The sequence below is a fragment of the Daphnia magna genome, linkage group LG3, assembly GCF_020631705.1.
Source record: "Daphnia magna isolate NIES linkage group LG3, ASM2063170v1.1, whole genome shotgun sequence".
Classification (NCBI taxonomy): Eukaryota; Metazoa; Arthropoda; class Branchiopoda; order Diplostraca; family Daphniidae; genus Daphnia; species Daphnia magna.
The window spans coordinates 3,618,731-3,640,026 of NC_059184.1; the positions used below are offsets into that span (position 1 = coordinate 3,618,731).

General features: G+C 39.0%; 1 protein-coding gene and 2 long non-coding RNA genes across 5 annotated transcripts; 2 read left to right on the forward strand and 1 right to left on the reverse strand.

Moving 5' to 3' along the window:
• Window positions 1-841: 841 nt before the first annotated feature.
• LOC123470716 lies at window positions 842-2,707 on the reverse strand. The gene is made up of 3 exons (XR_006644435.1): window positions 2,522-2,707; window positions 1,318-1,508; window positions 842-1,256 (listed from the first exon to the last, which is right to left on the reverse strand). It is a non-coding gene; the product is annotated as an uncharacterized LOC123470716 (long non-coding RNA).
• A 292-nt stretch (window positions 2,708-2,999) lies between these two features.
• Window positions 3,000-3,749, forward strand: LOC123470717. The gene is made up of 2 exons (XR_006644436.1): window positions 3,000-3,146; window positions 3,226-3,749. It is a non-coding gene; the product is annotated as an uncharacterized LOC123470717 (long non-coding RNA).
• Window positions 3,750-9,166: 5,417 nt separating this feature from the next.
• LOC116918873 (Krueppel homolog 1) lies at window positions 9,167-21,291 on the forward strand. 3 transcript variants are annotated; one of them, XM_045171309.1, is made up of 6 exons: window positions 9,167-9,662; window positions 9,721-10,021; window positions 16,441-17,259; window positions 17,343-17,594; window positions 17,664-17,747; window positions 17,809-21,291. In XM_045171309.1, the coding sequence occupies exons 3-6, from the start codon at window positions 16,542-16,544 to the stop codon at window positions 19,134-19,136; spliced, it is 2,382 nt and encodes a 793-aa protein (XP_045027244.1). In that variant the 5' UTR covers window positions 9,167-9,662; window positions 9,721-10,021; window positions 16,441-16,541; the 3' UTR covers window positions 19,137-21,291. The 3 variants fall into 3 exon arrangements, with proteins under 3 accessions (XP_045027244.1, XP_032780555.2, XP_045027243.1); XM_032924664.2 differs by having other exon boundaries at window positions 9,167-10,021; XM_045171308.1 differs by lacking the exons at window positions 9,167-9,662; window positions 9,721-10,021 and adding an exon at window positions 12,820-13,431.
• The last annotated feature ends 5 nt before the right edge of the window (window positions 21,292-21,296 follow it).

The window sequence follows — 21,296 nt, forward strand, 5'->3', positions numbered from 1 at the left end:
CACATCTCTCGAAAGGTTTTCTTTAATACATCGGCAATGAATGAAGAAATTAAGATTGAAAAAAAAACAGTCATGCATTCTTCACAGCTTTATATAAGCTAATTGTCAAGTTCATGCACCTAAAAAAGTTTGGTACGTTTCCCTATATAGCCCTATTCTTGATTCCTCATTTAAAGATGGAAAACTTTTGCTCTTTTTTCGCCCAATGACGTCGATTATCTATCTTTACTTATTTCATTCAGATAATGCTTGCATAGTGCGTACAACAACGACCAGCAGAAACAATCCTCAACTGTTCCTAGCTAAAAAAAAAAAAAAAATGTCAAGAAAAATTTAAGAGTAAAGGGTATCTTTTGCTGGTCTCTAATATATCCCACAAACAAAGTTTGCCTATTATGTATAGGGGGTCTACCTTTACAGCAAAAATATACTTCGACTGCTGAGATCTCACTCGGAAGACTTTGAACGACGTTTAAGACTTTGATGATAAGACAACCATATGCCGTGTGTGGTAAACGGCCATGACCAACCATGACCAACCATCAGATGTATAATTAACCCATTCTAGTTGATTGAGCATCAATCCGTGTGTATGTCCCGAGGTAATGAGATCACGATGCTCTTCCTGTTTGTGGTAGGCTCGTCATTGACATGCGTATACGCGTGACTGTATATGGTGGGCATGCTATACGTCGGTTTGTTTTGTGCAGAGATACGAATCACTGAAGCTCGACAAGTTTATCGACACAAGAATGTTCCACAGACTATGCTTTGCAGTGGCAATATATTGATTTTATATTTTGATGTTAGCAGTAGCAATAATATTCAAACGAACGACAAATACAAAAAGATTCATTTATTAACTCGGTAATGGCTTCAGTCGGAGTAGGCTACATTTGTCTATTACCTTAAACCACAACTTTGATTTGATTTGGCTTTCCACATATTAGTGTATGCAGTTTAGGTTGTAAAATTTATGGTTATTGGGTAAATTTATGAAATAACCTATAGACTTACCTTCTATACTGTCCACTTTATTTACATAGTCTGGTCGCTACTAGAGGGTAGCAGTGTAACCAAACACATAGATAAACCGTGGTCTGCTAATTTTACAACATTGAATAGTCTAGTTATTGGATATATGGATAGTAAATAATCCAGGTATAGCCATTGAGAAACAATGAGTGCATAGGCCTTGAACGAATTGAGTCTATAAGCTATACGTTGTAGAATCTCCATGAATAATGATGGGCATCCTGTTAAATAAAAATAAAAACCGAATATAATAAAGTGATTATTAAAAACAATCTTGCTGACCTGAAATTCTTTTGACTGCTCCTTCCCCTTCGTCCTGAATTTTTTATTTGTTTTTAATTCTAAATAAAAAAAATTCCGACAGAAGCTTTATATTACTGGGAGATTCTTGGACATGGGTAACATGAGTTATATCTTGAGCAGCAACGGGCACTCGACAGGTTTTGTTGTAATATGCTACGACTTTCTAACAACTGATGAAAGAAAACAAGTTCTATTTCTATTAGAAGTTTGATTTACATCAACCTGAAGTTGTTCGCTTTCATTGCGTATTCTGTATTCAACAGTTGTAACAAAAGGACTAAATTAGGTTTAAAAAACGAAGACTCGCAAGAATATTCCGGTTATCAGAAATCGGATAGAACAGATGGCATTTTAGATTTTTTTTAATATTTGATGTTGGATGTCATAGAAAACGCACTGGTTTTTTCCTTGGCATGGTCTGATCATCAGCAGAGACCGAGATGATCAAATCATGCCTTCAGAATATCAGGCATGATGTCTTGCTGCCCTAATCTTTTCATTATTTAATATATAGGTCTACTATTAAATAAGAGACTTTTCACTAAAGTAGTCTAATAGCATCGAAAAGTGTCGTGTAGATTGCAGAAAGAAATGCAAAATACAGTCGAGAAAGTATGACGCTGACCATTTTTGCTAACCAATTGGCCAACAGTTTTGTATTAAGTCTAGGCTTAACTAACTTAGATTCTGTGTAGACTATGCTTACGACAAATACATTAATAGTGAACGAATATAGGCTTGAAAATGACAGAGTCAAGTATATCCAGTATAAATTATCGTACATACACTTTTGCACTGTGTGGATCCCTATATAGAGAGGTAGCTTTAAAACGGTTAGAATACAAAGGTTGTAAAATTTGCTATAAAAAAATTAGACTACACTGTCTGTGAGTTTTATAGCTGTAAAAAGAACACCTTTATATCATTTAAAATAAATACGGTCAAAATAGTGACCAGCTATTAGTTTACAGTTTTACTTTTTTTTTAAAGGCCTATATACGTGACTGAAATACGAAGAGGAATTGGAGCTATTTTTAACATCACTAGAGGTCGTTGTAATTAGTATGTGTCATCTGCAATAGAACGATAATAATGTAGTCTAATGCTACGAAAATAATAGGCCTACTACCCAACGTAAAGAATTGAAGAGTAAACGTTATAAACAAAACACAATTTTACGCACCCGAAATAATTGAAAACGATCAGCCGAATAAGTTTGTTTCATGGTAGGCTATTGGGTGATTACAACGCCTTGTTTTTATTATTAGGCTACTGTAGACTTCAAGAATTCCTTTTTTTTTTTCACTTATTATTTCTTATGCAAGAAAAATCACTAACATTCTACAGGAAAAAGTCGAATAACGTTAGCTCTACGTATATATATGAGACAAACGCCACACTCACCACCTCCACCATTTAAGACACTGCCAAATCGACGACTGACGAGAATGCCATCTTTTCATTTTCCTTTTTATAAAGCATACTTTTCAAACGTTCTTGGAAATCAAAACCAAACGTTAGCTAGACTATTTTACAAAAATTTCTACAAGATGCTGCGTAGTTTTATTCTAAATGTTTAAGCAAAAAATATTTTAATACATTTACACACCACATACGCCTACGCCTATAGACCTACTGTATAGAAACAGTGAAATATATGCTTGCAGTTGCTGATAAACTCTAGAAAAGGTTTGGCTCTATTATAGTTTCTTCATGTTACCCCGGGATCAGCCTTTATTAATAACTTTTTTATATGACATATATATAAGGGCATAACAGAACTAGACCCTATAGGCTACACTAAGAAGGTAGGTCTATATAACTTTGAAACGTTTTAATTTTTATTGCAATGTTGATTTCAATTCACGAAGCTTTTGTATAATTTAGTAAATAATTTTCTACGTTGACGTGTCGTCATCATCAGGCGAGTGCAGCGTTTTGTAGGCTCAACGACTTTGTTTTTTCATCATCATTCATAGCTGATGAGCTGTAGCCTATATATGTAGTCTACATGGAAACTTGGAAAAAGCAGTGTGAAAACTTGTGTTTGTATATGAACAGTTGCATCCCATATGTGTTCTCATCGAATCTTAGGCTATTCATTAGGCTACTTTTGTTAGACTAATATTCATGTTCATGTATGGTAAATTTCACGCAGACTTTACACAATAAGGATATTCGTGAGACGATTTTTGTTCAATTTGTGCCATCTTTCACGTTTTTTATCAGATTAAATGTACAGGATGTCTGTTAATGCATGCAGTTGATACTATATAAGACCTTACTATAGATAGGTCTAACATTTTTACACTCTATTAGCCTATTGTAACCTGTGCAAGGCAACGTTCACTGATATAAATGCAAAAATTAACTTAAAAACGTATAACATATAAAAACTCTAAGCAGCAAAATCGTTATTTTGTATAGATCCCACAAAAGAGATATAGGCTACAGATTCAACTATACTGTTATCCTGTGCCATATACACGTCTAACGTGCTGTTTGAAATCAACAAGACGTACAGAGGAGGAGAGAACTGCGCTGCGCATCAGCAAACGTGAAGCCAAACCATTATATACAATGTGCACCTCGTTGTCCAATAGGAGAAAAGGAAGAGTTGATGGTGTATACATAATCCAGCAAAGACCTTTGAGAGGTAGGCTATATAAATATTTTTGGAGAACAGTTGCATTGCGCAGCCTCCTCTAATATCAATGACCGTGATGGTAGTTGCGTTAGATGCTTATTTGATTCCATCATCAATGTGATGGCGAGACTAAAAAAAAAATGTCTAATAACAAAACAATGAAATGCAAATGAGTATAGAAAAGGACATTGTGCATATTTTTTCAGTGCTATTGCTCCATACAGGGACTAGGTAATCATTGTTTCTCTGTCCTTTGAAACAAAAATACTTTCAATAGACGATTTATCCACTAACGTTACCATTAGATGTCGAAATTTCTTTTCAGGTTGTTTTATTTTTGGCTACGTTTTAATAGGGCCATCAATTCTCTTGGCTATAAACTATTAGTGGACTGACACTGCAAACGGGAAAGGGATAAACGTGTTTCTTGTCGCATACGTATATATACACAGCAACGCTGAGCAATAGCACATGATGCAGCTAAAACAAAGAGCTCGCAATATTACCTGCCGTCCTCTTGTGTTCAGTATCTATTCTATTTTGGGCCAGCCTTATTTAATGATTGCCTTAATGTCTTTGCTTGTTTTTTTTTCTATTGGTTTTAAAAGCTTGCGAAATTCCACCCTTTTTTGTATGTTGCAATTCCAGTTCCCACTAAAATAGCAGCAGCAACAAAAAAATGGCAATAGTTGAATAAACGAAGGGGAAACATAGAAAGCCATCGATCGGCACGATTGTACACCGCCCGGATATATTTACATATAGAAACAGCACGGTGGTGTGCTCGAGGCAAAAAAAAAAAAAAGGAAGGTCTAAATTTAAACCCCTATTGTATGTTTATGCAAAGCGATCGTGCAAAGACCGCGCACATTTCTGCATACATTGTGTATATTTTTACAAGTCTTATCGCGCATTGCTTAAGTATCTCTTTCTATTTATACATATACTTTTAGTTTCTCGTAACAGCCGCCAATTTTCCTGTTTTATTCTGGACACGTTTCCCATTTCACCATGGCTCTTGTTTTTTGCTCATTCCCAATTTTCTTTCCCGTTTTCTCTACTTTTGATTGTGATTTTGATTCACGTTGCAAAATAGGAAACGATGCAGTATATATTAAAGTCAGATACGCGGTGACCATCAGCACGTTTTGCAAAGGGCATTGTTGCTGGCCTTGTTTCTCTTTCTTTACTTATCGTCTTGATGGCCCTTGCATATACTTGTACACATTCGCTGTGACAAAATCCGTACGTATCGACATTGTAGTGCATACCAAATTGGACACAGATATATATTTTTAAAAAGGGCCTCCCAATTGCAAACAATGACGACGAAAACCTGCTCTGTACGACTTTTTGTTAAAAAACAACTGCGTAAAGCAATCTGTACCGATAATATAGGCTATACGTATATCAGCACAGGTGGAATGCCATTAACCATATACGTTTAATGTTTGAGCAATTTTAGTTTGGTCAACGCCCCGCTCCACATATTTTTTTATTCATAAAAAAATGCTATTAGGCTAAAGACATAGCTTTTGACCATTCAAACTTTGTAAAAGGTTATATTCTTAAAGTCTGAGATTCAGTAGCTAGAATTTTCAATGAAAAATTAATACGATAGAGCAAGACCCGAACCACATACTCCATGGTTCTGAAACTTGTACTTTGTAATTGATCTGCGGCTTAACTCATATAGACCTCTACGTAGTAACTGATAGACAATATCAGAGTTTTATTCAATGTAAGATGTTTAACATACAAGCGTCAAACTAGTAACAGGGTGGACATAAGCCAATTCTACTCAAGTAGGCTATAAACTATTAAAGCAGAATCCTTACAAGCCCATAGTTTTGTTAAATCTATAAACATCTGCCATTTTTAATTTTCGCTCTTTAAAAATGTTCAGTCCCACATTTGCATGAGATGTAATAGGCTAGAGGGACAACAATTACGACGGTTCTTAATAACTTTTTCTTGGTGAATTTTTCCTACTGAAACACCCCAAGTTAAGTTGGAAGTCGCGCTACTGTGTGTAGTCTATACTTCATTAATCAACCTGTCATGCGGTGACCGTGGTTAAACCTCGGTCACTCACGTTGCTGACGCTGATGACCATCATTGTGCAGCCGCCCTCAAGCGGTTATTTTGCATAGCAGCGCAGCATTTGCTAAAAATATAAATGCATCCCTAAATAGAAATAAAAGAAAACCTCCCAAAAAGGATTGTAAGAGGTCTTTTCGTTTTTTTTCGGAAATGACAACAGCCACTTGTGCGAGCGCACGTTGTTGCATGCTTTTATTTATAGATTACAACTGTGTCTATGTATAGCTTTAGAACGTGAATTTAGACAAGTGGAAATGACCGACGGTTATAAAAACGCGCCACATAGTCGCCATTCATTTGAAAATGTAGAAATAGAAAAGGGCAAACATTCACGGATATAATTCTTCGATTTAAGAAATATACGTTTGCATCCAAATATGGATGAGTTGGGAGAAAAATCGTTCCACAAAGTCTATCATCAGTTCCTACGTAAAATATGCCGTTTGACATCTGCGCGTCCGAATGTGAAACCTACATACGCGCATATATTTGCTCTTTTGAATAAAATGTCTACATTCCTATATATACATCACATTTGAACATGAAAACAAATTCTCATTAGAGAGCCGTTCGAGAAAGAATATATAAAAAACGACGGAACTATAAAGGATGTAACGCATTACGAACGATAGCAGCACCTTTATAACAAGTGCAATAAAAAAAGTCGTTTTATGTGATTTGAGAACAATAACTTATTTAAAAATCAAGTTAAATCCAGTATGTAATATAGACGTTAGTGAAATAAATAAATTTTTCGTCCGGGTATTATATAACATGGTCGAAAAAATAAATTAAACTTTCTTTGGCACTTAAAAAATAATTGAATTCAAGTTGTGCACTTGACAAAGTTATTTTTCAGCGACTAAATGGAAATCAACACGATACAAGAAAAGGGGTCATTCGTGCAAATAGAATTAATATTTACATACAACAATAGGATAAAGGAATCAATAAATAATGCAGGAAGCATTTTACGTCAACAAACCCATCATCGTCAAAAGCCCAGCAGTAATAGGATGCCGCAAAAGTTTAGACCAGGAACTTCAATGTGTGTAACATGGATTGTATTGGGACTTTGTTGATGGGTTCACGCTTCACGTCTCTGTCGTGACATGTGTGCTCAGCAATTGCTGATGAACGGACATTCTTCAATGCAACATTGCCGCATATTGACCAGATGACGTGCATGCGTCAATTGCGGTTAACGCTTGGATTCACGGTGTCTAGCCGCAAGATGTATTTATTTCTAATATGACGACAAATAAAGGAACTATGACACAACAGCCCCAGGGCAGAACATATAATAGATGGACAAAACGGGCGTCCATCATCGAAGGATAAAAATAAAAAAAGGGCCGTGATATAACAGGTATGTATAAAGGCATTACATATCAAACTAGTTATGCAATTCTTTATTGTATAGTAAAGAATCTTATGCAGCACATTCAGTTTTGTTAGATTAACTTATTCTTCTTAAACGAGGTTCAATTTTTTTTTTTCTTTTCGATGATTTAATAAGTAAATTGCCGCACCAATGAGTTTATCAGAGAAACATTTTGAGAGCAACTTTCACGTTGATTGCACCAGCTCTTCCTTTGTATTTGTTTTGTCACGTCAACAACGTGTGCTGCTCACGATCCATAATTCCACGTAAAATCGTCCGGTTTTTTAAATTTATTTCTGTTTTCATGGCATATCTTTTATGTTTTTTTTTGCTCCATTGCATTCAAAGAAACAGTATTTTAATTTTTTTGTTTCAACAGTCAGAACATTTCAGGGTCACTCATTCTCATTCATATGCAAGAGGCAATTTCGAGTCTAAACACGAAAAACTTGTTTTTCATTATGGTAACTTGCTTAATTATTGCTTAAGAAAAAGTCGATTTTTGGTGCTTAATTGTAACACCATCGCGGTGAATAAGGAATGTATTCAAATTATTCGCAAATTAAGGGTTAACCTGTTAGCATGCAGACCCTGACGACGACAGTTCAGAGTATTCCATGTTCTCTGCACTCAGCGTTTCCCGGAAGAGGAAAAAAAACAGGGTGACACTTATCAGATTATTAAAAACAAAACAGAAAAAAAAGAGAAATAAAAATAGAGAAGTGAAGAGAAAATATGAATTACTTTAATTATTTGCCTTTTACATATTTGCGTTTGCATATTCAAGATGGTCGCTATCATATGCCTGTTAAGCATAAACATGTCAATCGACAGAGTCGTGATAAAAACAAATAAAAAACAACAAAATTCTCTGAAGCACTTGATATATAACCACGTTCGCAGAAATGTTATACAGTGTACATACCAGAGAAGGAGTTTGCATTTCCATAAATTGGCCGGCAGCAAAGTTCCACTCGTGTGTCTTATCAGGTCTATCAACCACTGAGTGGATTTTTCTATGTCCAACCATCTTAAGTGATCTTGCGCCTTAGAAAAGGTACACAACACCTATAGCCTACATCTTAACATCCCATGCGATGAATTTGACTAGATGATTATATTGACACGTTTTTTTTTGTTCTTTTTTAATATTTTTCTCAGAAAACGGCGATTTTTGTAAATTATTGGTGCCCTAATTTGCATAATTTCCAGCGACTTGAACCATCAATGTTTTAAATCGCGGGTTTTTGTATAAAAAAGGGGGGGGGGGAATCTGGGAAAACAGTGGCCTTGGACATTTTGTCAACAGAAAACGTCCCCTTCCTTACAAAAACACAAAGGGTTAGACAAAGGATACACCTAATTTAAATAAATTGATAAAAAAAAGGAAAAAAAAAGAAACTTCGGAGAACTTGGCAAGGACTTCTGAAAAACTAGCCCCTGCATGCCTCTTGTAAAATCAGGTGGATCCAGATCTCACTCCGACACATGCAAATCGAACAGTGCACACAAAAACACGAAGCCATTGTGTTGCGTGGCATTAGTGCACTCTTTCAATGGCCTCTAGTTCAGAGGTGTGCTTCTAGGTCGTGAAATCTCATGTGGCGCTGCGTAGCGGACGAGAATTGTACAGACTCTTCAAAAACGGCAGGCTTTTTTATGTTTAGGAAGCGAACGAGAGATATATGAACGTGTTTCGTTGTGTTCAGTGCCAGTGCCACTCGGCTACGGGCAAAGCCAAGGACTGGGGTAGGTCCTACCTCTTCAAAAAACACGAACTCGTCACTTGAGGACAACGTTCGTTTCATTCCAAACATTGAAGAGACCCGTACTCATTGGCAAGACGGGCTTCAGTCAGCCACACAGTGTCTCCTCCTTCCTTATACGTTACGGTCGTATTAGTGGTCAGGCCCAGTCTCTGTTGGAAGCTGCTCAAAGCAGCGCGTGTTCGTTGTCACTCTGCAATCGGAGCCGTTTTTTTTTCTATCTTTTTTCGAAAAGTTGCTAGGCGCCTTTTATTCCGACTCTATTTTTTTGTTTACCCTTTTCCTTGACGCCGGATACATCCGACAAGACTTGCCTAATGCGGTGTGTTCTGTTCAAACAAAACCTGATGGCGACCTTTTGAAAGATTATTTAGAACTTGTTGAATCACGTCCCCCTCTCGGCGTATTACATCAGTGCCACTGTGTAAGCCAGAAAGAAAAACCAGTCTTGTTTTCCATTTGATGATCATCAATTTGATTAGTCGTCAGGCCGTCGTCGAAGAATCTTCCCACATTCCCCAGCCCATTGCCGTCTGCTTCATGGTCAACCGGACGGCACATCGACTCAACATCAGTCCTAAGACGGATGACTAGATTACAAATGCTGTAGATCCAAAGAAAATCCTACACACCCTCTTATCGTTTTGCTTCCCCTTTGACTACCTTCGGAGTTGGTTGTGACGTCTGGAAGAAAGAAAATTCGGGGGTTGGCTCAGCGATTAGTCGCCAAGGAAATAAATCTCATCCAGACCTAAATACATGCAGAACGACAACGACGAACTGGTGAGTTGATTTATTTATTTGTTTTTTATTGTGCCCAGTTAGAAGGTTTGATGTTTATCACCCATGTGGTCATGTCTGCAGATGCACTGACAATTAAATTTAATTAGGGCTATTTTTGTTTTTGAGTTTTGTTTAAGTTTCACGGTAGATGTCGTATTGAGGTATTGCAAAAAAGAAAACAAAAAAAACTGTTTGCTCATGTAAATCGCTTCCCCCGGGGATGGGAAGGCTTGGAATTTGATCAGTTCAGTATTTGAGTTGTTAAAAAGAGCCCGCGAATCATAGCCGAGCTGAAATACGTCAATCTGTGCTTGATGAATGGCGTGGACTTGCTTCGGGTAGGTCCAGATTCTGCCGGTAGAGTTACGTGATCGGGCAATCGACCAACAACGTAGGAAATCGTGTATACGGTTTGAAGGGCAGGGAACATGGAGCAGTTGAGTTCACTTTGACGTCATACTTGCCTTTTGCTCTATTTTTCTCGTGAGGGGGCGTGACAACCCTGACCATCTCAACAACGTAGTTGTTCTTTTGGCCGTTAGATGGCATATGTCAACAGTCCCAGAAATTTAACTCAATTCAAAACCCAAATTACTGGAGAAAATTTCGTATTTTAAAAAGACATTCTGAAATTCGCAAGGGAGTGCAAAAAAACAAACAAATATTAGGTATGGGTTGGGAGATTCGTTAGGTTGAAATCACTTCGCAACATGACAATTAACTTTGGTTCAAGGACACAAAATGCAAAGAGGAAACGAGGTATACAGTTTTTGTATTAAGAGTATAGCAAACTGGGCTATACTGACAACAGTGCAACCAGTACAAGAAGACGACCTCAGGAGCCTCTGGGAGATTAAAAAAAAAAAAAAAAAACTGAGGAGGGTCCATTGCCACCCACCGCTGATACAGCCCCCTCCCCTTCTCTTCTTTATTTTTTAGCTCCGCCTGCTCCACGTGGAGACCGTGACCGAAATACGACCGTTTTTCATGGAGTAGGTCGCTTCTGCTGTTGCAGTCTTTTTTTTCTTGTTAAATTTTTTTTTGTTACTTCTTCACACCTCCCCACACACAACACATTTCTCGTGCAACCGCGTTGAGACAACACAAGACAGTGCGATATTGGGCGCCCGTGTGCGTGGGCGCTGATGTGTAATGTTGACTTGGCTTTTTTGTTTTTCTTCTTTTCTTTTTCAAGTGTTTATTTTATTTTTTTTAATGTTTCTTTTTTTAGTAACTTGCATGGAAAGTTCAACGTTCGTATTAGGCAGGGACACCATGCTGGGTTTCCGCCCCCAATTTTTTTTTTCTTAACATGTTATTTGAACAACATGTGCGTATATGGCTAATGTTGATTATCCATATGTTGCCTTCTTCTTCGACTCCCTCTGTGTAGCGACTCTTTGGGAGACTGCTCTTAAAGCAACGGGGACATCTTGAAAACCGAACCTTTTTTTTTTTTTTTTTTAAAGAAAAGGAACGCATAAGACAGGGCCTTTTTTCGAATAATCGTGATGAGTCAACATTACCATTCACGCTTTGAACAAACGACAAAAAAGGACATGGGACGGACCGAGAGGTATCGCATTGTAGCCATTTTTGATGAATTCAAATATTTTTTTATTGTACAACTTAAGTCTTTGAATGCCTAACTAGAAAAGAGAAACACTAGAATTGATTGGTGTCGCAGAAAAATGTAGGGCATCGAAAGATGTATGGGGAAGGTCAACGACGGAAAGCTATTTCCCTCTAAAGCACCTGACGAATAATATGAGTGAGGGGTTTGGGAAGTAAAAAGAAACGGCTCTTTTTATGTGACCTGATTTGACCTTTTTTTTCCATCAAGGCCGTTGTCAAGTTAGGGTTTCTTAGCCTCTTTGTCGAGACCTGTCTGTAATTGCTTTAGACAAGCGAGTGATATGGCAAAAAAAAAATATTGTGCTGATCTGTCCTACTTACCTTCTACCGGCTATGGCATCCACCTGTTGAATATGTAGATTCCTTTAAGCCAAACACTTTTCATTGTGGGCTTGACTGACTTTTAGAGACAAAATGTGTATACGGTAGACGCGTTTATCGAAATTCAACATGGTGTTTCGTTTGCATCATTGGTTTTTCAAAATCAATGAACTCTTGTTGTTTTGCTTTGCTTTGTTTGTATTTTATTTTTAAGAACTAACGAAAGAATAGGTCGTAAAATAGGCGATACTTAAAGTAGGTATCCAAGTGGGCAAATATATTACGAGAATTCGATGAAAGAATTTCAACGGCCATTTGCAGCACCAGCGTTCTGGGTGATCCAGTATATACCGTATCACCCGCTGGACGAACGACTTCAAGAGCAAAATGACCGTGTGACAATGTTGGAAAGAAGAAAAACGATAATTATCATTTTTAGAAAAATAAGGGGAAAAAAGAAAGGCCAATGGGGATTTTTAGTAGTAAAAAAGCAAAAAAGCAACGAAACATTTTCCCAGTGTGATACCATAAAAAAGGTAGCAGTTGGGTAGCGGTCGGTAGCAGTCGGAAGTTTGGTTCCGTTCCACTGGATTTTTCTTTGTTGTCTAACGTCATTAAACGACAAAACGATCGCCAACGATTGGTACGCTACATTGTGTACTGCGCACAAAAGAAAAGTTGTCCTTGATCATTACCCTCACGTAAACCCAATCCATAAATAATACCTTCGTTTGATTCCAACTAACTTTGAAACAAAACAACAATTTATTGTCGTATTTGCTACGTATTCTGTTCATCTATGAACAAACAGTGGCCGATTTGAAATGCTCAATGTTCATCCGTATCTTGACCGCGTACGACAAGTTCAGACACGTCAACGCCATCTAGTGACAGGGTACAATCTCTGCCAATAGCGGACCTTCCCTGGTGTATGGGACCGGAGCGCATATTTGTTACAGGCCTACTAGCTATCGGCTCATTTACTGGTAGTTCAGCTGTCGCTCGACATAGTCGCATTTTTAAGTGGCACCCGCGGAACAATTTTCGCCGGCTAGTTTTTTTTTGTTGTGGTTGTTCATCGCACTCGTGTCTTTGTGCGTTTTGCTAATCTTTCCCTTAGACAAAAAAAAAAAAAAACCCTTTTTAAGAGTTCCTTAACTCAAGACGGACAAAGACCAATTGTGCAGGTTTTTTTTAAATCAATCAAACGTCCCGCGTTGCTGGGATACAGAAAGCTACCCGTTCGTTTTTGTTCGAATTTTTTTCCGTTGGCCTTGTCATTACGGACGCACGCATTCGTAATATTTACAAATCCATATCTGCTGTCGGTCTGCGTGTAGCCAGAACACTCGTGACCGGTTCGGTTGACTCGATAACCTTTCACTCTACCACCCCCAAACTTCCGTTGAGTGCTGTTGTGTCGCAACAACCTGTGTCTCTGTGTCTTTTATGCGGTAAGTTTTTTTTAAATCTTTGTATTTCATATTTGTTATTGCTGTTACGAAACCTCAACAACTTTCTCATTCCCATCGTTATATCATCTCTGATACGTTAAACGGTTAACTAATCCGCCAATATTCCGCGATTTGGGAGGAAATATACGTTTTCGCCACACACAAAAAACGGCTTTCCCGCTGGTAGCAGATGGCATTTAAATAAAACATTTTCCAATAGGCGAAATATTTTTATTGATATACCAAGAGGAAAATTGCTTCGGTTCTTGAAAATTTAGGATTTTTGATTTCTCTCTGCATATAGCGATTTTTGTTTTTGCCCGTCGTGTGTAATCAGGGCCATCTAAAATATGCATTTTTTCAAAAACTTCTCTGTTTGAGCAATACCTGTGTATTAAATTAACATCGAAAAGGGGATGAACTAACTCGAGTAACAGGTTATGCATAATGAAGAGGCGCCCTCGATTCGAATTTTCTGCCTCAGCTAATAAAGGGGACTTATCCGCCTCGATTCCCTTTTTGCTGTTTATGAAGGGTAGACGTGTCCCTGCACACGTGAGAAAGATGAACTGGGTACAAAACGTCTGATGAATTATGGAGGTGTTAGATTTTTTTAAAAACTTTGGGGGAAAATTAATTTGTTTGAAAATATAAAAGCCCCAGTTGCTACGTCATTGCGAGTTCACACTTACGTAGTGCATCTGTTAAAAAAATATGAAATGAAGCATTGTTTTTTTTTGTACATTTATTACTAGCCAGAATCAAAATTGAGTTGAACTGGAACGTGACTGGAATTTTTTGAATTTTTCATTTCGGGAACAATCATCTGTTGCAATGCTGCGATTTGTTTATATACCAAACAAGCTTTTTGTTTTATGTGTACCACCGTGGCATGCGTAACGCATTCGTATATAAAAGAAATCATGAATTTGTTGTTTATCGAGTTACAATATTTTTTTCTTTTCCATTTCCTTCCACGTCACCCAAAACATACCCAGATTAGTAAAAATTCAAGAATTCCACATGATACACCTTAGGGCTCCATGTCTCAACAATGGACGAACTTATAGAAGCATTGATAATTTTAGTAGGAACACAAGTTTGAGATTCTCCAAGGTTATATTTTTCATAATAATGTATCTCCTTCCGTACTTGTTTTTCCTCGTCCTTTTGAATAAGCATATACACGTTGAACTCCGTCTAGCACCGCCAGAAATGTTGGAAAAACATGTCTAGAGGCCTTGTGTGTACAGCCCTTGCCAGGAAGGCCTACACAATACAGACACACATGTGTATTTCCGTACAGCCAATAACCTATATAGTCCACTACGTATAGTGGCATACTACTCTCTCTTTGGACAGGGGGCGGTTAGCGAGTTCACTGCCCTGGGCTGCATTTTTTTCTTCTTTTTTTAAAGCCTTCTCCCCTTTTGGTCACGTGCATATATAGACCTATGTCTCTGTAAAGCGATACAGACGCGACTATGAATCTTCTTATATAGTTAAAAGGGAGGGGGAAAAAGGCCCGTTAGAGAAGGTGAAATTTTAAATGACGAGCTGTATGCAGGAAACTCTACGTGTTGAAATGAGGCCAGGGTTATATCTAGTACGGGTATGTTATTAAAAAATAAATAGGGCGTTATTTTCTTTTCTAAGGTGGTTGCGTTATTTTTGATAATGCCATATTTAGTCATGTCCAAAATTTGCGGTTCTCTAGTTGTAACTGTTTGCTGTTGACATCGTGTACACCTGTAAGTTGGCTGATTTATTTTAAAATTAATGGAAGTCGCAGCAGCCGTGTAATCTGTGTGACCTCTTCGTGATGCCGAGTTGTGTGTGATATGGGGGGACGAACGCGCTGTGTTGTTTCACCTGCGGCTATACTGCAAAATGTCAATCACTATACATGTATACCGTATAGTGATAGCATCATCAGAAAGTCATCGACCGCAATCTAAATATACCAACGGCTAATAATAATATATGCGTGTGACATGGCGGGCATAATGGTTATACATATATACACATATCCCTATATAATGTGCATATAATGTAGGAATTGTTGTCTTAATTTAGTTTTTTTCTTTCAAAATTCTATTTTTGGTCGTCATTAACCGCAACCCAGTACATTCTTTTGCGGTAAAAATATTCCAGTTCGATGTCTTTTTCCCCCCCTTGCATATGACTAAAGAGAGAGTCTCTGTTTACAGTATTCACGCAATAGTGTAGTAAATTTAAAATTGATCACAAATCCACCAGATGTGTGTGTAGTTTTTTTTTCCTCTTCCATGTGCGTCATTCGCCAATTAAGCGCACGCACATTCAACGGCATTATGTACATTTAACCCACCGTAATAGTTATATCATTTTCTTCCCATAGTATAACTTAACGTTTTAATGAAAGTTACGCCCGTATGCGTATGGTGGTAAAATCTCTTGTCTCCTGGCCGAATCACCTTCTGGATCCAACTGGCTCGTGCCTGTCGTATGTGGCTTATAGATTTATACACTGATCCCATGGAATTGTGGTAAACAACTGCAACCTCTATATATACGCGGTTAATATGCACGATCTATTGCGTCCAATTGATGATATCCATCAGCTTCTTGGCACCTTTTAATTTGTCATGGAAAAAATCATTCTCCTTTTCCTTTTGGTGTTCTAAACTATAACAAGTATCTCTTCTGGATCTTGCGTTCTAGACACGTTATTGATTGGGAGGCTCTATTCCCGATTCTGTGATGTCTATCTTTCTGAACGATGCATCTTTTATGTAGACTTGATTGTTTATGTCCTTTCTATATATATCCAAACACCTGTTGCAGAGAGACTTAGCTGTCCGTTTCTTTGGGGTCGATATGTACGCAATATAGAGAGATAAACTAGTCTTTTAATGCGACCAAGGTGCAGGAATGTCACGCTGTATCTTATTTTGGCTGCCAGCAATGTGTATACGAATAATGTTTGGTTAATTAACAAACCTGGATTTTCTTTCTTTTCTCCAACAGGATTTGCATGTCTAACTTGAATGAGGCCATCAATCTCCGACACCAGTGGTCCGAGTCGTTGCTGTAGTTGCCCAGCTGGGTCCGTTTGAATCGCCCAGTTGATGGCCAGCCAGCAGTCTCAACGTTGGGGCTACGTCCAGCAGCCAACCGATTACCAACAACAACAACAACAACTTGGCCGGCCAGATAACAATCCCTCGTCGTCCGCTTTAGAACGTCTTGCCTCATCTAATTCGTCTTTCACTGCCGTCGTCTCTACGGTGGGCAATGACATGTTGCCCTTGTCTTCTTCATCGTCATCTTCTTGCTCGTCGTCATCATCAGTCAGCGATACAGACGCGTCCGCGATGGAAGCCATGAAAGTCGACCCTTTGGATCTCACCTGTAACAGTCAGAGTATCAGCAGAAGTAGCCCTACTAGCGGAGGGGCCACAGGCCACCGCAACAGGAACGACTCTGCACCGGCCGTCTTAGATTATGAAGATCAGTCATCTTCTGTTGCGCAAGCATCGGGTTCCATTAGCAGTGGCTGCAACAATCGGACTCTCTTGTTCGGCCTCGATGACGGCGAGCGTACGGATCATCAACAACAGCAGCGTCCAAATCATCGGTTGATGGGTACCACCGCAGTGGTAGATGGAACAGGGACGCAACAAGCGTCAGCAGTCAGCGTTGCAACACCTGCTACTACCGGTGTGGTTGCGCCTCCGGCTCCAGCAGCAGCGATAACAGGTGGAGAAGAAGCTCATCGATGCGACATGTGTGGGAAAACGTTCGCCGTTCCGGCCCGACTGACCCGTCACTATCGAACGCATACAGGTGAATGATAATGACTTCATTAATCATAATTTTTTGCTGTTGAAAAGTTGGAAATTCATTTATAATTTTTTGGGGGGGTGTAGGTGAACGGCCGTTTGTTTGTGAAGTGTGTGGCAAGTCTTTTTCGGTCAAGGAGAATTTAAGCGTCCATCGAAGGATCCACACGAAGGAGAAGCCGTACAGGTGTCCTCACTGCGGCCGTGGATTCGAACACAGCGGTAAATTGCACAGGCACATGAGGATCCACACGGGGGAGCGTCCCCATCAGTGCACTGATTGCGGAAAGACGTTTATCCAATCAGGACAGCTCGTGATTCACATGCGTTCCCATACAGGTGTGTGTATATAGAATGAAAATCCATTTTTGAGTAAATTAAAATAATTAACTTGCAATTGTTGTGCAGGTGAAAAACCGTACGTCTGTACTGTTTGTAGCAAAGGATTTACCTGTTCAAAACAGCTCAAAGTCCATTCACGAACCCATACAGGTAACGTCGGTCTGTCCACCTAAATTTATTTTTAAATTAATGATTGATTTGTAATCAACAGGTGAACGGCCTTATGCTTGCGACGTATGCGGCAAAACATTTGCATACAATCACGTATTGAAATTGCATCAAATGGCTCATCTTGGCGAGCGATTGTATAAGTGCACCATTTGCTCTGAGACGTACAGTTCGAAGAAAACGCTGGAGGCTCATATCAAAATGCACGGAGTTTCCCCGACGCGACAATCTCCCATTCCTTCCACTTCGTCTGTTCCCGTTGCCGTGCCGATGAGCAATTCCATCAGTCAGCAACACGTCCGCCCCGGTGGAATGGCAACGGCGAATGATCACCACCATCTGGGCAGGCGTTTACAAGGCCGTCACAGCACTGGCGTTTTTATTGATAACAATCAGACTAACAGAAACAGCCGATTGGGAGCCCGTCTTGGAGAAAATGCAACTGAGCGGATATCGAATCACCAGCAGCCATCGTTATCGCCTTCGTCTGCCGAGAGTAACGGCAGCAGTCCGTCCGATATGGACGCAATGAGCGGCCCTTCCGCTAGTAACAACACGAATAATAACAATCTGTTGCTAATGGAGGCTCAACGTCATTTCCCCATTCAACAACATCCGGCCGGCCTTTCGTGGAACGTGTTGAATAATTTGGCTCTGTCACGTGCTGCCACCATCGGCCATCACCTAGCGCAGTCTCGCGAATACGAAGATTCTCAGCAGCAAGTACAGCAACAGCCAATGTCCAGCAGTCATCAACAGGATCGAAGTCATTTCGCTTATCCTCAACTGTTGAACGCCACGAGATCCGGCGGATTGGCTGTTCAAGTGGATTCGAAACGTCTAGCGCATCATTTACAACAGCAGCAACCGTTCAAAAATCAGTCAACTGTCAGTAATAACCATCCGACCGGATCGGTGGATTATTCTCCAATGACATATCTACGTCCGATGCCTCCTCTCATTCCCGTTACGGCAGCTGGACCTCTGTTGGCAGCTTCACCGACTTCGCTTCGAACCCTGGAACGTCATCCTTCAGTGACAGGTCATTCTTCGGCTGCCGATTCGTTGGCCGCTGTTCCGCCAGCCCTCCGGCCGTTAGACGGATCAGCTACGACTCACGGACCACCACGCAAGAGCTCGCGATTCCGCGGAGGTGAAGGTAGCGGATCGGCGGGCGACGGCGGATGTAATAGCGAATCATCCGATTCGCCTCCGTCATCCGCTTCGTCTTCACCGTCGCTGATGTTAACGGACGTGGCAGCCTCTGACAGCCAATCGGCTCATCCGCTTTCGGATGGATTGCGCTCTACCTCAGTCATTCGGTTTGCCCACCGGCCAAGCTCTAGCTCGTCGCCTCCATCATCAAAGTAATTAGTGTTTAGTTGGTTTTTTTTAAACTGCCCGGCCTTTTTACGTACAGTTTATTGGAAATTGCTGATTGCAACGGGATGGAACGCAAGCGTCACATTTTCTGCAAAAGATTTTTGCGGGTGTGTGTTGTATGCGCGTCCATTTTTTTAACGTTCAATGGTCAACCTTCCAATGGGACCTGCCTCATATGTTAAACGTACTATATATCAGATAAAATAAGCTCCTCCTCCCTATCTGGTTTCAATCTTCCCAGTTCGATATAATCAGGGACCGAATTGGTGGACAAATGATCGGCGTATATGCTCAAACTAAATAAAAAAACAAAAAAACAGGGCCTATATACTCTTACACAACATATATTTAGATGTTTTTTTTTAATTTTTCGATCTTTGTGAACGTGCAGCTAGCCGCACGTTCACAAACAGCGGGGAATTTTTTATTTTTCATTATCGTACGATGTCCAATTTGTACTGTGTACACACCAGAGGGGGGGGGGGGCAAAAAAATGGAAGCAATTATTTTTTTCGGGAAAAAACCAGAAATTTTCAGATCACTCGCCTGATTATTTTTGTCGAATTGTGATTCTTAAAATTTTTTTCCTTTCAAACGTTCATAAAGATGAACAAGTTGGATCGTTACATTTTTTTGGGTGGTACTAGTTGTAAATATTTTCTATTCGAGATCGTGAGGTTTCGTGCCTGGCTCTACTGTTTTCCTAATTTCTCTTTCAGGGTGGGAAGAGGGCTCATCTTTTTATTCTTAACGACATGCCCATCTTTACCGGGTGCATTTTTATATCTTAAAAAAAAAAAATTTACAAAAAAAAGGGGCAAACAGAGGATTTTTTATTATTTTATAAAATATGCTTAGGCCTACTACATATTGTAGATATATATTCATAGTTATAAATAATTATCACGGCACGAGTCTCTTCTCAAACTTCTATGTTGCCTTTCTTTTCAAAGGTATTTTGGGGTCGTCCCTTTTTATTGGGATTTTTCTGTCTGTATAAAATACGGGTTAAATTTGATATCAGTCACAGACCCATGAAATTCAACAAAACAATCGGTTACAAACAAATCGGCCACCACATTTGATACTTCCTTTTTCTGCCGCTATAAAATTCCCTGTTTTTCTATTGATAGGTGTGTGATATCATAGTCGATATTTATTATATCGTTTTAGACCCCTCCCTATGTCCCCGCATTTACGTGAATGAAAAGAAAAAGAAAACCTTCTGGCATTTAATATGGGGAGATACCATCATCGATCTCTCCTAAATCGTGTTTAATTAATTATTATTATTTTGAAAAAAAAATGATGTTTGTCTTATCGCTCATGTACGAGTAAAAAATGTCTCAGTTTTTCACATTTTCGCCGCCAGCAGGTGATTTATTCATACGTCGATTTAAAGGTGAAAAAAAAAATGTGTTTTACTGATTATCGTGCCGAGACGAAATTAGACCATTTGCATTTATCATAATTTTCGATTTTTAATTGACTAAATCACTATAGGTCCAATTAGCTCAGAAAAAAAAGAACCATGGTATATACCTTTGAATGTAAACCATCGTTTTTCCTGTTGTTTCTCTTTTGTGTTTCAAAAGGTAACAGCACGAATAACGTTTTGGTGGTGATATACGTCATGTGTTACACACATTTTAAAAATATCTTTGCTGCATTTGGGTTATTGATCTCGCCCCCTTTTGAATACTGAAAAGATAATGGATTGTGTGATTGTCAAAAGAATGAGGTGGATACAGGGTTGTTTATGGGCCGGATCCACCAGGGAGCGGAACCATGTGATGATCTATGTGAGCTAGTTTTCAAATTTCAATGATTTGCATTTGTTTTTGTTTTTTTCTCCTCCGATTGTCCCGTTTTCTTTTTAGAAATGTTTGTTTAATGTTAAGTGATTGTGTATGTCGGGATAATGGACGTGCGGCGTGATTTCGAGTACCAAAATGAAATGAAAATTTTTTAAAAATATCTTTTTGTTCTTCTCATCAATATTGTGACCGAATGCATTTGTTTTCAACGTCGTACGTATATATCTATACAAAAGTGAACGTTTGTTTTCACTTTTGTTCGTTCAATGTGCTGCTCCTCTTTTATGTTCGACCTTAACTTCGAAATATAATTGGTTCGCGTCTTACATTT

Bases quoted from the DNA above. Each gene is read 5' to 3' on its own strand.
- LOC116918873 (XM_032924664.2), top strand. From the start codon at position 16,542: ATGGCCAGCCAGCAGTCTCAACGTTGGGGCTACGTCCAGCAGCCAACC. The intron at 17,260-17,342 runs GTGAATGATAAT...GGGGGGGTGTAG, and splicing joins TCACTATCGAACGCATACAG to GTGAACGGCCGTTTGTTTGT. The intron at 17,595-17,663 runs GTGTGTGTATAT...ATTGTTGTGCAG, and splicing joins TCACATGCGTTCCCATACAG to GTGAAAAACCGTACGTCTGT.